At 43.5% G+C, this 20,770-nt stretch overlaps 1 protein-coding gene across 1 annotated transcript; it reads left to right on the top strand.

The window, feature by feature from the left end:
- Window positions 1-1,581: 1,581 nt before the first annotated feature.
- On the top strand, window positions 1,582-20,230 carry SSC4D (scavenger receptor cysteine rich family member with 4 domains). Its single transcript, XM_088152561.1, has 10 exons — window positions 1,582-1,687; window positions 4,713-4,748; window positions 6,774-7,079; window positions 10,614-10,685; window positions 11,258-11,572; window positions 12,688-12,771; window positions 14,260-14,334; window positions 17,421-17,735; window positions 18,597-18,674; window positions 19,906-20,230. Exons 1-10 carry the CDS (start codon window positions 1,582-1,584, stop codon window positions 20,220-20,222), a joined length of 1,704 nt encoding a protein of 567 aa, XP_088008687.1. The 3' UTR covers window positions 20,223-20,230.
- The last annotated feature ends 540 nt before the right edge of the window (window positions 20,231-20,770 follow it).

The following is a 20,770-nucleotide window of genomic DNA, read 5'->3' as shown; positions in this document are numbered from 1 at the left end:
CCTCTGGCTGTTTTTTCTAGGAATGGCTGGACAGCTACCTCTCAAGAAGGGTTTAACTGATTTTCGGTGGTGTCCCCAGAGGAGCAAGAGGGATCCGATTGATGAAAGCAGTGTTGTGTCATTGTGATGCAAGCTCCGCCCCTTTTGTATGCGCATTGTGACATCACACACATACATACCCCAAAGAGGCAGAGCTTGTGGCATCATGCCACTGATGAAATCACCAAAATACTGTGGACATTGCTGTGGTTTTCCTGCACCTTGCAGAGGGCTGGATTCCATGATCCATGGGGTCCCTTCCAGCTCTAAATGCTGTGATTCTATGAAATCCAAATTATTGCAACTACTATGATTATGATAACTATTATTTAGTCAGGAACAAACGAATGTCTGCCCAAGCTTGCAAAAAGCCTAGAGGATTTTTTTTTGGGGGGGGGTTATATTCTTGAAATATGACAATCCTCCGTGCAATGTTGCAAAATGAAAGTGAAATGCAAAATGCATATACTTCATAAGATATGCCTATACAGTATGTGAAGATGCATACATCGAAAGAGTCCAAAAAGGTTTGTTTGAAAACTGGGAAAGTGTGCAGATCATGCAGTCCATCCACTTGCAATGAAAACTATCAACGGGGTGGAGATCTTCCTCTCCTATTGCAGTTCTGAAGAGGGGTGGTGGTGAAAAGTAGAAAACCTGAGGCCAAGCCACACACTTTCCTTTAGCCAGGAAAGGTTCATGCTGCTGGCTTGAAGCCGGCTCGTCTGCCATCGCTCAGTCTTTCTCAGTGACCAGCAGAAGAGGGAAAGGCAGCTCAGGGCCCCGCAGGACAAAAGTCAACATTATTCGCAAAGGAGCTTGGCAGTGTGATGGATGAATAGAGCATTCAAACACACGCACACTGATGAAGTAGATTATTTTTCATTCTCAGATGCCATCCGTCTGCCAGTGTGCAGAATTCAAGAATGGAGAAATGTCTGTGTGAATGTGTAGGTGGGGGGAGATTTAATTCTCTTGTACTTTCTCAAACAGTCCTTGTGAGGCTGGATAATGGAGGTTAAGAGGGTAAGATGAGGTGGGCAGGCTTTGGGTTAGAGCAGTGTTTCTCAACTTTAGCAATTTTAAGATGTGTGGACTTCAGCTCCCAGAATTCCTCAGCCAGCTGGCTGGGGAATTCTGGGAGCTGAAGTCCACACAACTTAAAATTGCTAAGATTGAGAAACACTGCTCTAACCCAAAGGCTGCCCACTTCTTTTACCCACACATCAAGTAGCCAAGGTTGAGAAACCCTGGCTTACAACAGTGTCACCACATCACTGCCATACCACCTGTGACTCCCAGAAACTGATAAAAACCAGGGGGTTCCAGGTTGGGGAAGGCTGCTGTATAAGGAAATTAAACTGGGCTAATTTGCATTAAAACACAACCTTCATAAATTTCTCTACCATGCCAAGTTGCATGTCTTTGACATGATGAGAGAAGGCTGCCCCTGCACTGTTTTTCCCTCTTCCTGGTGTGGCTTGGCAGACATTCCTTGGGAGGACACGGAAAATCTTCTACTTCATCCTGCAAGAAGCAGAAATGAACTTTGGACCTTGGCCAGGTTACAGGAAGAAAGATCAGAAGCCACCACCTGCCTTACTGATCCTGCCAACACTGCCTCCATTCTTCTTCCTTTTACTAACAGGTGAGTTGCCTCTCCCCCTCCTTTTCCTCCTCCTCTGCTTCTTCTTATGCAAATAACAAGCCATCTAGAGTTATGAGAATCGACAGCATACAAACTTTGTAAATAGATAAATATCCGAAAGAAAATTCACAAAGTGAAAAAACAAAGGTACTGTAAAGCAGTGTTTCTCAACCTCGGCAACTTGAAGACGTGTGGACTTCAACTCCCAGAATTCCCCAGCCAGCATGGCTGGCTGGGGAATTCTGGGAGCTGAAGTCCACACGTCTTCAGGTTGCCGAGGTTGAGAAACACTGCTGGAATGTATCCTGCATTTGTAAAACCAGTACTATATATCAGTGTCCAAGTAGGCTTGCCGAAATAGATGATTCTCCTTGGAGTTGGGCAGCCTGAACAAATAAATAAAATAATAAATAAACAAATAAGCTTTTAGTGTTGTTGTTGTTCAGTCGTTAAGTCGTGTCCGACTCTTCGTGACCCCATGAACCATATTGCGCCAGGTCTTCCTGTCCTTCACTGCCTCCCTGAGTTGCTCAGTTTCATGCTCAAGCTTTTAGTAACCAGTGGCAAACCTGCATTGTAGGGGTTGCCATATCACGAAGGGAGGGAATCCCATAGCAGGGGTATCCCCAGGAAAACCCTTCTTCAGGTCATTGCTGGATGGAGCTGTGACAAACTGGCGTAATTAATGGTGCCTTTCCCCATCTGGTAGCCGAGAAGGGCGATTTGGCTACCAGATGGGGTGTTTTGGGGAGACCAACCCAAGATTCATCTATTTTCAAGTCAATTCACTTTTCTCCTTGAGACTGGTGTGGTTAAAATGAAAATGCATAACTGTATTTGCTTACAATGAGCCTCTGCCACATTTCCTCCCCTTTCCATAACTCGGTTGTAGCCCCTATATTTAATGTGTTGATTTTCAGCTCCTTGGTGCAAAGTCTTTGCACAGTTGATATCAATGATACTATCAGGGGTGTCCGGTGAATGCTACATGATGAAAGTTTTCATGGATTAAGTGGAGCATCTGCATTATCTGCTATTACCATAGGATTTTAGAAAGGTATATCTATATATATGAAAAGATATACCTTTTTCCTGCGGTAGCTGTTTCATCTGGGAATTCTCCAAGGAGAGCAAGGGGCAAAAATCCTTCCCTGCCTCCATGTCCTTTAATCCATGTCCTTTTCCTCCACATGATGATGAAAATCTTCTTTTTGAAGTCTTTACACACACACACACACACACACACACACACACACACACACAGACTTTTAATTAATTAATTAAAATTAATTAATGTGGGTATTTATTTTTTAAATTGTTTTTGGGTTTTACTCTAACTGCGAGCTGCCCAGAGTCACCCTCTGGAGGAGATGGGTGGCATATAAATTTAGTAAATAAACAAACAAATAAACATCCTCCTTCATTTAAGCCCTCTTTCTATATTTGCAAACAACAACCGTGCCTTCGTTCTGTAATGCTGTATCATCCCAAAGAAATCAAATTCACATTGTTGACCGCCCTCACCCCCTTGCTTCCCTTACTGCTTTCAAGGGTAGAAAACAGATTTCAATTTTCACTTTTATATGAAATTCCCAACTGCAATGTCTAAATTTAGATTTGGACCAAAGTTCAGAGTTGGACCCTGCAAATGAATATGCAAATCTCAAACATCTAATCTGTGTTGTGTGATCTTGAATAGGCACAGAATCATAAACCTACTTCTCTCCTCCAGGGAGTGTGGCACTCAAATCTTGGCTGCTTAATGGTGGAACTGGGCCCTTGATGTACCTGTATGGCAGATCATGAGGACTTTGAACTAGGCGGGTGCCAGTTGATGTGAAACAGGCTTTCCCTCCTGCTGCTCTGTAGATATGATAGACTTTGGTTCCCCAAATTTCAGCCAAATGTGAATCAAATGCAATTGTATGCCAGTATCTTGTTCTTCTCCATGTAGATGTTATTGCTTCCCACCCAACAAACAGCTGTTTGGAAGAATGGGGGAGAGCAATCTTTCCAGGCTGGAATAGAGGGGAAATTGCCCTTCTCATCCTAACAGGGAGAAGCTTAAGAAACTGAGAAAGCGAGTGTGTATGTGCCCTTGAATTAGGCCAGGCCTGCTGTTGACTTCAGCCATATTCAATGCTACGCAACTTTTCTTGAGCGTAGTGCAACCAGTGCTTGTGAATAGAAGAAAATTGTTTGCTCAGTTTTGGCACTAGACCGGAGGTGGTCAACGTTTGCTCAAGGTCCCCTTTTTGCAGCCCACAGAGCCTACTCTGACCATCATTGCAGTAAACTGACAGCATAATTTCCTATCATGCGGAGATCAGACATAATATGAAAACAATAGTGTAAGCCCTAAAATAAGAATATCACAGTTAGAAAGCAAAGAAAAACCCTAACATATCCCTGCAAAACCTAGTCTTGCTCACTTTCTGGCTCTTAGATGTCCCCAGGGATAAACCTGGTCCTTGACCATTAAAAGACTGCTTATTTCAGCACTAAATAACATCTGAACTCCAGCACTGTGTAGACCTGTGTTTTTCAGACTAAGATGTATGGACTTCAGCTCCCAGAATTCTCCAACTCAGTCTTGCTACTTTCCACTGCGTTGGGATAAACAGCTCGCTGAATTCCTTTTTCATCATGGAGGATGGGAATTTTGGGATTTGAGTCATAGAATCAAAGAGTTGGAAGGGACCTCAGAGCTCTTATACTGCAATCCCCTGCTTGGTGGAGGATTTGCTAAAGCAGTGTTTCTCAACCTTGGCAACTTTAAGCTGTGTGGACTTCAACTCCCAGAATTCCCCTGGCTGGGGAATGAAGTCCACAAAGCTTAAAGTTGCCAAGGTTGAGAAACACTGTGCTAAAGTATTTTAGACAAATGGTTATCCAGACTGTTTCAAGTCTCAACACACCTGAAGGTCACCAGATGGAGAAGGCAGGCTGTCCAGGTTCATTCTCCTGAAATGGGGATATAATTCACTTGTCTCGAACTTTTATTTATTTATTTTTTCTGTTTCAGCTGGCAGCACTGGGGCTGCACCAATGGCCATTCCAGGTGAGACTGTGTTATATGGAGATATGTATAGAGTTTAATGGCACTTCCATATCTGGCATTTGTGCTGATCTAGCATCACTGCCATCCCCTTCCTGCTCTGTTCCCCACAACATCATTCTTCAGACATCTGATTTTCTTCCTGCTTGGCAACTAAAACAGCAAACTTTCCATTTTAACATTTGCAACCTGGAACTCGCTAGTCATGATGGAGGTGGGGGTGAATTTGCCATTTGCTGTTTCTGGGAACTCTTGTCTCCCTGCTTCCTCTCCACCTGCTTTAAAGCTCTTTATTAGACTTCACAGGCAACTTTGATCAATAAATTCCATGTTAAGACCTTCTGCCAATCCTGAAGAAAATCTACCTACGTAATGACTAAGAGTCAACACAATCTGATGTTACATAATCAATCAATCATCAATCATCAATCAATCACCTTTTGTCAATTTCTAATCTGAAGAATGTACTGTATGGATTGTCACTGAAAGCACAGGAATTTGGATCAAATGAATAAATGCTAGTTTAACTATGTAAGTGCCAATTAGGAAATAGTTACAGTAATTCAAACTGAAATACATCTCAGGGAGGACTGTAAACAGTTGTCTTGTGTAGTTAAAGCTCAACCTGGTAACCAGGTGTTTAAAATTGCCTTCTGATGGTTCTTTATCTTGAAACTGGGCTCAGAATGGAAAACTCTTCAAACGGAAAGCAATCTTCTGTAACATAGGGGCTATGATTACCTTAGTGAGAATTGACCCTTAGCAAGAAGGTGATGGTTCATTGCATCTGAGCCCAACTAATTCATAATGGACACAATGTACACCTAAAGTTAGCAGGCACCATGTCAGTGTCGGCAATAACAGCTGGACATAAAACAGGAGCCAATGATCCTCCTTAGTTGCATATCCCAAAAGTTCCCTTTGAGGATTTTTGTACTTTAAGCTGTGGTTGGGCACAAGAACAAGCTAAGTGTATTTTCCTCCTAGTTGACAATTGCCATCACTTGAGGTTGGGCAATTGTAGAGGCCCAGACCCAAGGCCAGCTGAGAAAATGCTTTGAGTGACATTGAATGTAGGAAATCATCAGGTTGAAACTGGAAACCAAGGACTAGAAACCATATGTGAAAGTAAGGAATCAGAGGTGCAAGATGAGAACCAGAGAACATTACTGAGAATTATAACACAGCAGGTTATAACTGAGAACAGATGGTGCCCAGTCTGGATGGATGAGCCAGGCCAGAGAAACCATTGCTTAGAGAAATACTCAGCCTGTAGCCCTGATAGTTCACCAGAAGAAATAGTGATCCACAGAGCTTGGGGTTGATGGTTTTAATCCTAGCAGCCATCATAATTCTTTCCTTTGGTGGGCTGTGTCTGAGTTTGCATATTTAATGGACCATAGCTATACTCCAGAGACCTTTTCATTTTAGCATATTTGCTTTCCCTTAGTCCAAGGGTGCACAGCATGATGCCTCACGATGGAATATAGCCCTTCATATTCTTGAATGACAGCCCTGAAAGATTTGAATGGATGTCTCAAAAGCCAAGACCCGCTCCCAGTGTAACTAGTTGAATGGAACAAAAAGGGGGAAATCTTCAGTATGCAGAGAATAATTAGATTAACTGTATTTAATGAGTAGGGCTGTGCAAAATATTCTGCCACAGAATATTCCAACCCTGCAATGAGCTTGTTCTGAGGTCCAGCTACTTTCAGAATACTCAGAATGGCCCATTTTGAGACTGGGAAGTTCCACAGTGGAATTTTTTTCCCCATGCTTTAATTATTCTTATTTAAGAATAAATTATTTAAATTAAATCAAATATAATTTTTGTCCTGGCCCCACTCACTTCTTTATGCTGAACCAGGGCACCTTTTGGACTTTGAACTCCAGTATGTAAAATTAGCCCCAGATGATTTGCCTAGCCCTATCTTAGTTGCTCTCCAGCCGTAATGCAGCTGTTCCTCCCCCACTGAAGCCATTCTTCTTGAGTTGTTCAGAACAGTGGAGCTGCCCTCTTTCTTCCAGAGGTACGGCTAGTCAACGGACGCACCCGGTGCCAGGGACGTGTGGAGATCTTCTACAACAATACCTGGGGCACAGTGTGTGACGACGACTGGGACATTGTGGATGCCAATGTGGTGTGCCGCCAACTCGGTTGTAGCCATGCCATCGCCATGCCACCGACCCTTTCCTTTGGCAGAGGGCACGGGCCCATTTTTCTAGACAATGTGGACTGCAAAGGCAGAGAGGCAGCCCTCAGTGAGTGCAGCAGCCATGGATGGGGCATCCACAACTGCTACCACTATGAAGATGTGGCCGTCACGTGTAATGGTACAAAGGTTTGGGCCTGATGGATTGCAGTGGTGGTGGGGAAGGGATGGGTGTTAAAGTGGACCCTTCAAGTCAACCTGATTTGTTTATTGATTGAACATTTGTGGCATGTCTAAACTAACTTTCCTTCAGGAGATCATGGTGCTACATGTAGTGTTCTCCCCTTTTTGAAACCTCACAGACAATCTGAAAGGACCAGAATCTTAGGATGAGAAATAAGCATCAGCCCAAAGTTCATAGTCGAGCAAGATTTGAGTCCTCTCTTCTGTCTTCATCTGATTCTGCAAAAAGAGTTGCAACACGTGTGGTCCAGAGGCCACCTACAGCCCACAAACTTCCCTTCTGGGGTTCCTAAAGCCACCCAGAGTGGGTGTAATTTAGTAGACATGCAATCATTACCTAATTTAAAAAAAAAAAAAAGCCCAGAAATTACTACGAGAAGATTATTCAAGTCATGTTTGAAAGCCAGAACTGGTGGAGGCAGTTATATATCCCTTGAACGGGAATACCACTGTCACCATCAGAAATGCCATGCGTTGCACCAAGCCATAATGTGGATTTGATTTTGGCTTAGTGTATTACATGAATCTGGTCTGCCTCTTTAAACTAGATCCTCAACAGATAATCCTCTGTTCGTTTCAAGGCTGGAAGTGGCGGGGAGAGCATGTGCTGTCAACTTTGTACTCTTTGGCCAGTCAAAAGCTTGACGATTTCACCATTTCTGCAGTTTCAGGGAATCAGTAAACAAGAAATCTGTTGGCCCATCACTGGCTGGAATGCTGTATTTTCCTTACCACCTCATGAAAGGGAATGCTCCGAACTAGGACTTGCACCCTCATTCAAGAATCAGCAGGAGTCTGGGAGCATATGTCCCAAGTATCAAATGTTATTAAAAGGCATATGGGAAGCATATGCCTTTTAATAAAATTTGTTAGTCAGAAAAGGTGCTACCAGCCTCTTGATTTTGGCTACTGTAGACTGACACGGCTCTCCTCCTACCATGTCCTCATTAAAGAAAATACAGCTGGCTCTGCCTGGTCTTTCATCAATTAATGGATAAGAAAAAAAGATGAAGCCTTGATTAAAAGGGTGGATGAGTAACAGTAGCTTTAGTAGCAAAGGAGAATCCTATGTTCAGAACATTTTGAAACAGCTGCTTGGAGCAGATCAGGAGCAGATGTGGTACAAAAGGAGATCAGAACACACTAAACTGATCAGGACAGCTGACATTGTACAGGGTGGGCAACTTTTGAGGGGCACAGTTGGTTGGAATGATTGCACGGAAAGAGAAACACTGACGTTAGGGGTATAACTTTTGTACGAAAATATTCTCCAGGGTGATGCTTGTGGGAAAGAAACAATGGTAAGCTTTTTTTAGGAAATACCATGGCAACAGGGAAAGCCAGTTTGATGTAGCGATTAAGGCACCAGGCTAGAAACCAGGAGACCATGAGTTCTAGTTCTGCCTTAGGTGCAAAGCTGGCTGGGTGACCTTGGGCCTGTCACTCTCTCCCAGCCCTGGGAAGGAGGCAATAGCAAACTACTTCTGAAAAACCTTGCCAAGAAAACTGCAGGGACCCATCCAGGCAGTTGCCAGAAGTCAAAAACTGACTTAAAGGCAGCATGTGTGTACACACACACACAAGGTGATAGGACAACCTGAATTACTGTTTACAGCTAAACGTCTGTAGGGTGCTCTCCTCCCTTTTATAAGTACAGTATCTGATCTGCACAGGTCAGAGATAGAAGAGAAAGGATTGAACTGGGAGAAGAGGGAAGTGATGAAAGTCCTAAGGATAGGAGGTAGGTTACATAGAGACATGCAAAGTAAGTCTTTCAGACAAGGAAAGGAATTCAAAATGCAGAGTCCTTCTATAGCTATTGCCCCTGACGGTCACTAGCAGCATGCAAAGTTTGGTTCCAACACAATTCTGCCTCCCATTCTTCTGAATGGCTGCAAGAGGCCAACAGTTGACTCAATTACATCTGGCTGAATCTTTTTTTGCCTTCCCTGTTTTGCTTTTTTATGGTGTTTACCATTGGGGATAGGAGCAGGATAGCTCACAGTCAATCTGCACCCATTCCCCACCACTCCTGAAAAAGAGATCAGTATTGCATTGTATTTTAGTGGTGCGATCTGGGGAGTGAGGGGTGGGGGGAGATAGAAATGAGAGGCTGGAGCATGTGGGCAAGGGTTGCTCACTCTAGTTTAGAAGGAGGACTGGGAGAAGCCTTAGTTGCATGGTTGCTAGGCAACATGAAAACAGAACTGCTATTTAGTTCTGTGACCTGAGTGACTGTGGCTATGGAGGCTTTAAAGGGCAAGTGCCTCTTTGGTTTATCCTTTGATGGGGCACTTTTTTATTGCTAATTTAATCCCCTTTTCTTGAAGTAAGTAAGGTGCAAAGGGACATTTTAACTTCTCTTAAGCACTGCTGGAAGCAGTGTCTCTTCCATTTAGCTGAAAACTCCTTTTGATTATTGTATGAAGGGGTGTTGCTTCATGCCATCCACTCTAGTCCTCCAGGATGCTCTCTATCATCTACACTTACCTTTGACATATTTTTAGATCAAGCAAGAGACATTAATGGAAACGAGGAAGATGCGTGGCATGTGGCTTTGCTTTACAATATGCAAGCCTCCCGCTGAATTATCCCTTCTAATGCTATGCTTTAATTAAAGGAGATGATGATTTCGATTGTAAAAAGGCCAAAGCGGCAATACAACTGTAGAGCAAGAGCTGCATTTGGCCCCAGAGTACCCTGCCTGGGGACTACTAATTGGATCCAAGGCGTAGAAGTAGCTAGGCCTCTGGCAAAAACTTTGATTTTATTTAAATATTAAATTAGGTTAATGTAATCTAAATTACGTGGCCTTAATTTGGTCCTTTGGTAATATTAATCATTATAATTTGGAAGCATTTTTTAGAGGGCACTGTGGGGTCCCCCAACATTTGACTGACAGAGCATATGCAGCCCTGTAGACTCAGTTTTGGGGGCCCTGGACTGCAGGGGATGTTTTGGAGAATTGACCACAGCAGGATTAATTTTTTTTCAGGGAGGAGGAAGAGGACAGATGGGGAGCCTGGTGCCACCATGAGATGTATCTCCAGGCAATGTGTGACATGAGCATCACATTGTCTACCCTTGAGATACCGGATATGTCAGTTGAGAGTCTGGATGTCACCAGAATAAACAGTAATAGTAACATTGCCTATGGATGAAATACTATTTCTAAGGGGAGCATGTAACTGAACTTCTTTTTTCCAGGTTTTTTAAAAAAATATCAATCTTCCTCAGCTGGTGTCTTTCAGATGTACCAAGGCTACAGGTTCTCGGAATCCTAACACATCTGGAGGCACAAGTTTGGGAAGGCTGGTTAAATCCATCAAGTTGGCCAACTATAATTTAAAATAGAAATTATAGGGCCTTGCATGTACAGAGGAGATGTGGGAGCGGCACATGGACATGATGTTGGTATAGTGATTCTATAGTTTTCCTGACCTTCATGCGTCAGTTTTATCTGTCTTTTCAGAACTGCTACCCACACAATCAGCAAAAGGCCCCGCCAGCAAAACGATCACAGTCTCATTACAAGATAGGAAAAGTAAGTGCTTTCTAGATTTACTTAAGAAATCATCTTTAGCTTGCTCACTTATTTATTTTTGCAAGTGTATACATGGAAAAGGAAGGAACAGGATATCTGTCTCAAGGGCCTTATAATCTAACAGGCAGCATATGGCAGACAGCATTGGAAAGGGAGGAAAATAGAAGCCAGGGAGAAATATTCATTTATTTCAGATATATCTACTTAGGCTCAGATAGAGCGGTGTCTGGTAGCTATAATAACTTTTTCCTGCAAGTACTAAATAGCCATTGCAATTCTCTGCCTTGTTTATGGAATTTTAAAGCACGGGGTGAAAGAGTTCAGATGATCATGTCTTCCATTCGCTGCTACTGCCGTTTTTTTTTCTTATCAGAAAAATACAACCGTGGCAGAGGAGAAAATTGAAAGGTTGCGTAATGGTGGCCTCATGCAGTGGGGGTTATTTCGGGCAAGGCTTCTTGTTTTTTTAAGTAGGCATCTCTACCTCTTTTCTAAGAAGAACTCATTGTCACTCTCAAGAGTAATAAACATAGCAAGGCAGGTTGTTACTGTGATCCTCTGGTCTCTTTCAGGCGATGGCAGAATCCGGCTGGTGAATGGGGCTAACTCCTGCCAAGGCCGCGTGGAGATATTCTACAAAGGAAACTGGGGCACTGTGTGTGATGATGAATGGGAGCTTCAGGACGCCAGTGTGGTATGCAAGCAGATGGACTGTGGCCATGCTGTAGCCTACAGGACCAATGCCTACTTTGGCTATGGCACAGGGCGCATCCTCCTAGACAATGTGAATTGCGATGGGAACGAGCCACATCTCTCAGCCTGCTTCAGCCTTGGCTGGGGCATCCATAACTGTGGTCACCATGAGGATGCTGGGGTCATCTGCTCTGGTGAGCAACTTGGAAAAGACATTTCAGCCATCTAGGCAAGGCAGGCTCTCTGTAGGTGTACAGATATTTTGAACTTTAGCACTATAAAGAAGGGGTGTGCAAACCGTCAACATGACCCAAGCTTGGAAGATCCTGTCCTCTTCTTCGAATGGCTGTTGTAAATGTACTACAAGTGGCCTGATCTTGAAGCAGGATATTCCAACCTTAGAACTGCTGTTTTGAATTAAAACAGGATGTTTCAAGGTCAGATAGGCCTTAGCCTTATTGAAATGTTTTGGCGGGACTGGGGGAAGAGAATAGGCCATAGCCAATGGAAGCTGAAATAGGAAAGTAAGTAGATTTCAATTCTGTTTTTTATACATCTCAAAATGTCCAATGACGTGCTGAGGGTTTAACTAGTTTTAACTAGTTAATGAGCCACAAGAATAGATTAAAATGACAGCAAGTGTGTCCTTCAGAACTTTTCTTTGTTCTTTAAGATATCATGTGAATGCAGCCTTAGTGTAAGGGGAAAGTAGAAGAGAATATAGGTAGCTCAGGGTTGAACTGTGGAGTCTTTGGGGTTCTCTGAGCTTGGTTGTTTGCTTGCAGACATTTCATTACCTGACTAGGTAACATCATCAGTGCTAGCGAGGGTCAGGTTTGCTCCCTGTTTATATACAGTAGCTTGCCCTGCTAGGCAATTCCTAGAAGCTTGGCATTCAGACAAATCAGCCATCAATAGACACAATTTTCTGGCTTCACTTGCACACTGAACCATGCATTGATCACACAGCTGGATTCACCCAACTTGCTAGGCTAAGATGTGGTTAGTTAATTTGTGTAATCTTGTTAGGCATACAGAGGATTGTACTATAAGATTTCCAGAGGCTAGGTTCAAGGACACAAAGCTTCAGGATCTTCATTGCCTTTTTACTTATTGTTAGAATTATTAGAAATAATTGCAGTACCCATCAATTGCTTTTCATTTAATATTTTAATGGGCAAAATACAGTACATACAGTTTACCAGAAAGGATTGATGGAATTAAGTTCCCAGCAGACAACTAGCTGAAAATGTGTTACTGGCACATTGACTTGACATGGCCAACCTTTCTTGCTGTTGTGTCTCTCCAGGGCTAGGGATAAAAACAACCATTTTGCCAATCACCACATCAGTGGTACAGGACTACAAAGAATCATACACCGATACAGTCACGGGTAAGAGGGTGCATGTTGTCTATAATTTCACTCTCCATAAGTCACAGAATTGGAGGGGAGGGAATGTGAGCTAAATCAGACTCTTCTAATGTGGCTGTCATGTCTTCCCATGCTGGGGGAAGACGTTTTAGAGCAACATATCTGGAGGGCAACATACTGAGGAAGACTACCAAGGTAGGCCAGATGCTACCAGTGATGTACTGAAAAAGGGAGTAGGTTGATTGCAGGAAGGCTAAATCTTGGGGCCAGGGCCACGTTTGGCCTCTGAGCAGACTGCCAAAGGCCACATTCCAAGAAGTAATAGGATCCGGGGGTGTCTGCAGGGTTCGGTTAAAAAAGTTGGTGGCTTTGACAATATAGTCATGGCTGCCATCTTGACTTTTTTACCCACCCACCCTCCAATATCCCCACAGATGCCCCTGATAGATCAAGAAATAGGTAAGACTTAGGGAAAACCTAAATTTTATCTTCATAGTTTAATTTAAATTATTCTTAATTTTACCCTTTGGAAACATTAACAGTTACAATTTAGGGGCAATTTGGAAGGCACTGTGGGCCTCCCCCCAAGTTTTGGATGACAGTGCATGTAGCTCTGTGGCTTCAGTGTTTGGGCCTCTAGGCTAGAGGGTCAGGGGTATTTATTTTGCTTTGGAGAAGTATCCACATCAGGGTTATCATTTTTTCAGGGAGGGCTTTTGAAGAGTTTGATCAAATAGTGGCAAAACTCAGATGCTCTTCTTGAACATTGAGAGCCAACTCCTGGAGCCTATTGAGAACCTGGTGATTTAATCTTTGCTAAGGCAATGCCTGGAAGATTGTGATCAGTTCTGGGCATCGTGATTTCAGAAGAATGCTGACAACTGGAAAGGGCCTAGGATGGGTGATTTGAACTGGTGGGAGATTGAAGGCAAGACTGAAGGAGTTGGGGAATCTTGAGCTTGGAGAAACAATATGTATTTCATTGGATTAATTAACCTGTTCAGATAATAATCAAGAAACTCAATCAATCCCATTGTCAGAAGGTAGGAGCCTGATGGATTTCAACTCAGAGAAAGGGGTTTAAACTCAAGAAAAGGGTTTTTTAAATAACTTCCTAGCAATCCAAACTATTTCATAGTGGATCAGGCTGCCTTGACCACAGGGTCTGGACTCCTTCAGTGTAAGTTTTTAAGCAGAGGCTGGAGGGCTACTGTAGTTGTGGATTTCCTTCATGAGGTTGGAGAGAGGTCAGATTAGATCAGTGTTTCTCAGCCTTGGCGACTTTAAGATATGTGGACCAACTCCCAGAATTCCCCAGCTGGGGAATTCTGGGAGTTGAAGTCCACATATCTTAAAGTCGCCAAGGCTGAGAAACACTGGATTAGATCATCTTTGAGTTCTCTTCCAACTGTGATTCTGTAAACTGGTTGAAACAATAGAGAACAGCACCTTCCTGATTTCATATAGACAACGGGGTGGGAATGTTCTCACAATCGCATGCCTTTGCAGTCACTGAGGATAAGAATCTGCCCACCACTGAAACTGAGATGGCGATGACTTCAGCCCTTCTTCTGTTGGAAAAAAGTAAGTTTGTATAGTCTTTGTAGCTAGAAACAAGGCAGGAATGCTAGGCAAATATTATAGCATGGATCAGAGCTAGACACAAGCGGCCTTTTGTAATTTTCCATCACATTTCTGAGCAAAAAAGTTAGGTGTGTGATTCATCCTGGAAAAGAAGTTCTCCAATCCTTTTTTCAACCCCATGGAAAGAATTCACTCATGATGTCTTCCCCTGGGACTGAATTAAAGGAAGGAAACCCAGCAGGGGAATCTATTGGGGTGGGGGGGTTAAAAAAGTCAAGATGGCGATTGAAGCCCTACCCTTTTTATATGGCCCCTGGCAGATGTAAAAAGGGGCGGGACTTCAATCACATGATCACAGCTGTCTTGACATTTTTGTTCCTCCCAGCAGAGTCCTGAGAGATGGTTATACAGTGAACAATAGGATTCCGCCACCTAGTAACTAAATAGGCTGACAGCATGAGATTTCAGTGAAATCCCCTTCTCTGAAAGAAATCTCAAAAGCGAATTCTCTTTCATCCGATGGAATGACAGCTGGTAGAAAACCACGCAGGAAAAGTCCTGGGATTAGCTTGGATGATATGAATAAGCCAGGGAAAGAACGCAGAGCGGGGCTTCTGGAATTCTTTCCAACCCCTTGATTAGCGGTGGCCCAAAGAGGCAGCCCTATTTTTTTTCTGTGTAACGAAGTAACATGCCGTGACTCTGTGTGTTGCATCTCTGTGTGTCTGTGTGTATGTATCCATTGGGAAGCACAGGGCGAACTGCCTGTGTTTTGCTCTGGATCATGAGACCAGAAAGGAGGCGGGAAGGAGGCTTTGAGAAGAACAGTGAGCCACATTCCCAGCTGTTGGCCAGGTGTTTCTCCCATAAGATCCTAAGCTGGGTCCACCTCGTTTTTGAACTCAGTTTTCCTTTTGCCAGCTTTTCCACCCATGCCAAATTTGATCCCATTCTGGTCTGTTTTGGGCGGGCTATCCTGTTGATGGACAGACAGATGTCCTGAATCCATTTATATCTTTTTTCCACCCGACATTCCACTGGCTTAGAAAGAGTAGATGTCAGGTCTTTGAGACAAGAAGCAGCAACCAGGAGTGCTAACACTACCTTTATTATAAGGTTACAGTAACAGATCTTGCAAGTGTGAAAGCACCTCTTCCCTCCTTTACTTCTGCTCTCCCAAAAACTAGGGAGGGTCCCTTCTGAGATGTTTCCTCCAGCCCTCTTCCTTCAGCCTCAGATTTCATTGATCAGACCATTGTCTAGGCTGTGGTTCTTCCTCCTGTCTCCCAAGGTCATTCCCACATGCCATTACAATAAAAAAGCATCAGAGGCAGGAATTGATAGAGACTTCTGCTTCCTGTGCCACTCATATCCCCCAAACTGCAACATGTTTAAAAATACAATGGGTTTGTATTAAAGCTTTGCAATGCTTTGGATTTAAATGGGACAAAGTGCTTTGGAACACATGGGAATTCAGTACAACACATTAAAGCAGCTATGTCTTTTCCTAGGCTTATACAGCTGATGTAGATTTTGCAGAGAAGCTTCTGCTACAGCTACATAGTCCTGGAAAGAGATGCAACTGCTTTACTGTGTCACAGACAGGTGCTGTGTTCATGCTCCATAGTGTTAACAAAGTATAACCTAAAACCTTAAGTAAAAACTAAAACCGCACACATAAAGCAGCAGCCGGAGTAAAAAGAAACCCAACAGTTACAAGTTAGCATAACCAAGACATGGGCTTAGTCCCACCTCCTGACCCCCAGGCCCGGAGACAAAACCAAGTTTTTAAGATCTTACAAAAGGCCAACAGGGTTGGGGCCAGTCTGATCTCCTGGGGGATGATGTTCCAAAAACCAGGTGCCATCATGCAGTGATATAGCATGCTGGGAAGGTTGATGACGCCTGCTCTAGGTGGGTCACAAGTTCTTTTTTAAACCATGCCCCATTAGACTGACCCAGACTCAAGTGAGACAAAAGCACTGAACCCTGGACAGGTGGATTTCTTTATATCCTCCTATAAGGGTTGGGGAGAAGTTTTATTTTGTAAAAACAAACATATCAAAGTGATATGTGAGTGCTTCCTGTACTCTGTTCTATTACTGTTAGGTCTATACTATTACTAATAAGTCTATGCTATTTCTATGATAATTACTACTGTATTACTATGACAATTATTCTATACCATAGTAATGTATGGTATTATATCCTATAATAGTAATACCATATTCTATAGTATTACTATTCAGTTATATACTCTATTACTATTACCTACTACTCTGTTACCTATTACTCTATTATAATTACCTATATGCTACGCTCTATACCAGTGTTTCTCAACCTTGGCAGCTTTCAGATGTGTGGACGTGAACTCCCAGAATTCCCCAGTCAGCCTTGCTGGCTGGGGAATTCTGGGAGTTCAAGTCCACACATCTGAAAGCTGCCAAGGTTGAGAAACACAGCTCTATACTATTACTAGTATGCACCAACATTTCTTTCTTAAGCCTGTAAGTCCCCTCTTTCTGAGATTTCTTGTTCTTTTTCTCTTAACGGCCAGCATGTTAGAGCTCTTGCACCTTTTGTACATTGTGCTTTGTCTTGTTGGACTGCTATACTTCCCTTTCTTCTCTTTTGGACCATCCACTCCTTCTGAAGGAAAAACACCTTTTTTCATTGGCTGCGGTACTCTAGTTTGCTGGTGGCCGCAGAGCTCCAAAACACACGTCTCCTCCCATCTCCTCCCACAACTGTGTCAAGGTTGCAGCTTGATGGGCAACTCTGCCGTGCTGACACTGGGGAGAAGGCTAAAATGGGAGGGGAAGATAGAAGGCAACATAGGTGCCTTCAATTTTTCTAAGCAGCCTGTTCTTCCACAAGGTGACCTACACAAAGCTGACATTTGTGACCACCGAGGTGTTTCTGGAGTCTCAGATGAGTGATATTGGCACCTTTCTAAAAGCAAACTCAGAGCCAGTCCGGGTGGATCCTGGATGTGGTATTTATCGCAAAGTTCCAAATTAAATGCAACTCTGGAAATCGTCATGTGTAATGTCCGTTCAGCATCTTCTTCCTCCCACTCTGACCAGCAGGTGGCGGCATACGACTGGCGAATGGGAACAGCAGCTGCCAAGGTCGGGTGGAAGTCCTTTATGGGGACCTCTGGGGGACTGTTTGTGATGATGACTGGGATTACCCCAACGCACAGGTAGCATGCCGCCAAGTGGGCTGTGGCTCGGCCATTGGGGCTACTGTGCTGGGCTACTTTGGCTACGGCACTGGGCCCATCCTTCTGGACAACGTGGATTGCACTGGCACAGAGACTGATTTGGCCGACTGCTTTAACCTGGGATGGGGAGAGCATAATTGTGGGCATCACGAAGATGCTGGTGTCATCTGCAGAGGTGAGAGATGCAAGTGTCAAGATTCATCATGATTGACGCCTCCTATTAGCTGCTCCAGAAGTGAAATCTCAGAGTGTGTACAAGGCACATTTTATTCTTTGCTCACCTCCCTGCAAAATGTGTATGTATGTATATTTGTGTGTGTGTGTGTGTGTGTGTGTGTGTGTGAAGTGGATTGCAAACCCTGTTTCAGCTGTTGTCCCTGGAAAAATGTGGCTTATATTCTGCCTTTCATTTGCTGTTTGGGAAAATGTAAATGCTCAGACCAGAGAAGTTATGTGAAATTTTGAGACCATATTATGGGTGCTCCTACTTGCTAATTGCCAGAATGGTTTCTTGATTGCTATGGCCAATTACAAAACAGTCATTTACCAAAAGCAAACTGGTAAGGATGCTCCAGGCAACCCTTATAGCATCTCAGACTGTTTCCTGCTGCCTCAGTTTACCTTCAATTATTATTATTATCTTTTTCTGGATCATTGGGCTTCAGAAGAAAGCACTCAGCTGCAGCCATTCACTGTTTTTACTTTTGGGAAAAGGCTAGGGGGCTTGTGTAGAGACCAGAGGCAAATTTGCAAATCAGAGTAGTGCTGGAGTTTAGAGCTTTGCAGGGCCTGGTTCCAATTTATTGTTACTGTTGAATTAAAAAGTTAACAATAAAACCAGGCAAGTTGGGGAGTGTGATAGGTCCCAGAGGAGATATCTGCAGATGCATTGGACACCAGCCCTATGTAGGACTGGGCTAAAAGATGCCCTTAAAAGCAAAGAAACGTACTGTATCTCGAGATTGACTAATTGAACGTGCATTTGTGGTGTTCCTCTTTGATAGTCAGTGCCCCTAAGCTTTTTCCTGGATCCCAGGTGCAGAAGAACCAGGAGCTTCCTTGCAAGAAGATACTTTTGCGACCACAACTTCAACCACTGTTCGTCCCAAAGATGGTACGTAGACCGCAGCTGCTCTTAGCACATGATGTTCCTCTTAGCTTAAGGAGAAAAATGATAGTGTATAAAATTATACATGTTTTCTAGCGAAAGTACCCAGGGGGAGAAAACGTTCTACACCGGGCGAGGAGACCATCCAGAGAAGTGAATGGTGGGATATTCTAGACCAGCAAAAGGAAGAACTTTTTTTTTTTTTTACACAGCAGTGCTTATTATTCAACTATGGAAATGTTTAGTGGGGGGAGAGTGGCTGCCTGCACTGAACAGGTATAATCTGGTTGCTGAATTAAGGTATTTTGGGGGTTCTCCCAATATGCTGAATCACAGATTGATCCAATGGGTTGTGTTTGTACAACAAGCTAAGCCATACACACATGTACCGACAAACGTTATAACTTATCCAAACACAGCATGTGGATATGGAGCTGATAGGTTCAGATGGACCTGGCTAAGGTTGCTGTGTGAATGCAGTGTTTATTTTTAACCTGACAATCAGGTTGCCTTCCAGGTTTAGCAGCCAAAAAATACTAGGAGAAAGGTGCTAGGGTGCTCATATCCTGCTTTTGGACTCCCCCAGGCCATGGTGGAAGGAGACTAAGTAGATCTTTGACTTGATCCATCACAGCTGTTTGATTCATCCCAATGTAGTTGAATTGCTTCCGGTTTAGGAGGCAACGTTGGGTCACTGCATACCGAGGTGGTTTTAGGTCATTTCACGGGGACCAGCACTATCCTAACAAGTATCAGAAACCTCTTTTTCTACCACTGCCTTTGCATGGTCTATTCAGACCCTTCTGGACCAGAAAGGAAAATTAATATGATGGTTTAGGGCAAGATAACTACATTCCCATTTCTTGCCCTGTTGCTTTAAGGCAATGCATTGGAGAGCTGCATCAAAGGTGTGTTTCTGAATTAACTCTGGGTACTCAAATTGAACATGATTTATTTCTAGATACTGAAAATGCAAGAACAAATATTAGCTTCCAATAAGGCCAGTGCATCTCTGCCTAAGGAGCGTTTGAACGATGCAAATATGGAAGAGGATCACCCACTTTAGTGGAAAGTGGTGCCTTCAAAGCTGTGACTTATTTAGAGCTGCACTGGATTACGTCCTTTTTGGAGTAACTCTGAGCATGTATAGGATTAAGGTCAAGATTGGGAGGAAACTCCCAGTTTTGTCCATTGTTATGACACCGTGTCTTTCGTTCCATCCTCCCCCAATGTTCAGGTTTTCTGAGGCTGGTCAATGGCAGCCACCGCTGTGAAGGCCGGGTGGAGATGTTCTACCTGTCCCAGTGGGGGACGGTGTGCGATGATGCTTGGGACCTCAAGGACGTGAAGGTGGTATGCCAGCAGCTCGGCTGTGGAAGTGCCTTGGCGGCCTTTGGAGAAGCCCAGTACGGTCAGGGCAAAGGATACATCTTCCTGGATAACCTCAAGTGCAAAGGAGATGAAACATCTCTCCTGCGTTGCTCTCATATCCGCTGGAATGTGCACAACTGTGACCACTCAGAAGATGCTGGTGCCCTCTGCCATCTGCTGTGATGCTGTGCTGGAAGGTACGGCTGGGAAAGTCTGTTTAGGAGCAACAAAGAAAGTAGTTATTTTCCTTTGTACTCGTCAAAGTTTGTTTCAAGTCATTCCCATCTTGCCATAATTACAAAAGAAATTATATCCAGATGAGAAATGAAGTGAAAGGTCTGGTGAATAAAATAATTTTAAAGTTAATTAGAGCCATTCATGGGGGAGAAGGATTTTATCTATATCTCGTAGTTGTGATCTCTAAATGGATATTTTTTGTTCAGAGATGTCTGCCTCCAAATACCAATTGTTAGAGGCCACTCTGGACAGTGGCTATTATCTCTGTGTTTTACTTTGGGCTTCCCAAAAGGATGCAGGCAGCCACTCAATGGGGCCGTTGGTCTGATCCAGCAAAGCAACTCTTTTTCATACCGGTTACTTGTGTTTGTGTAGAACAGTCTTCCCAAATCTGGCAGTCTCAAGATTTGCTGGACTACCACTTCCATAACCTCAAATTAGGATGGATGGGGATTATGGAAGTAGTCATCAAATAATTTTGGAGGGCATCAAGT

The sequence above is a fragment of the Python bivittatus genome, unplaced genomic scaffold (assembly GCF_059951505.1).
Source record: "Python bivittatus isolate LINGU-HERP-01145 unplaced genomic scaffold, Pbiv_v1 ctg000690_np1212, whole genome shotgun sequence".
Classification (NCBI taxonomy): domain Eukaryota; kingdom Metazoa; phylum Chordata; class Lepidosauria; order Squamata; family Pythonidae; genus Python; species Python bivittatus.
The sequence above is the reverse complement of the archived record's forward strand: the minus strand, read 5'-3'. Positions and strand labels throughout refer to the sequence as shown.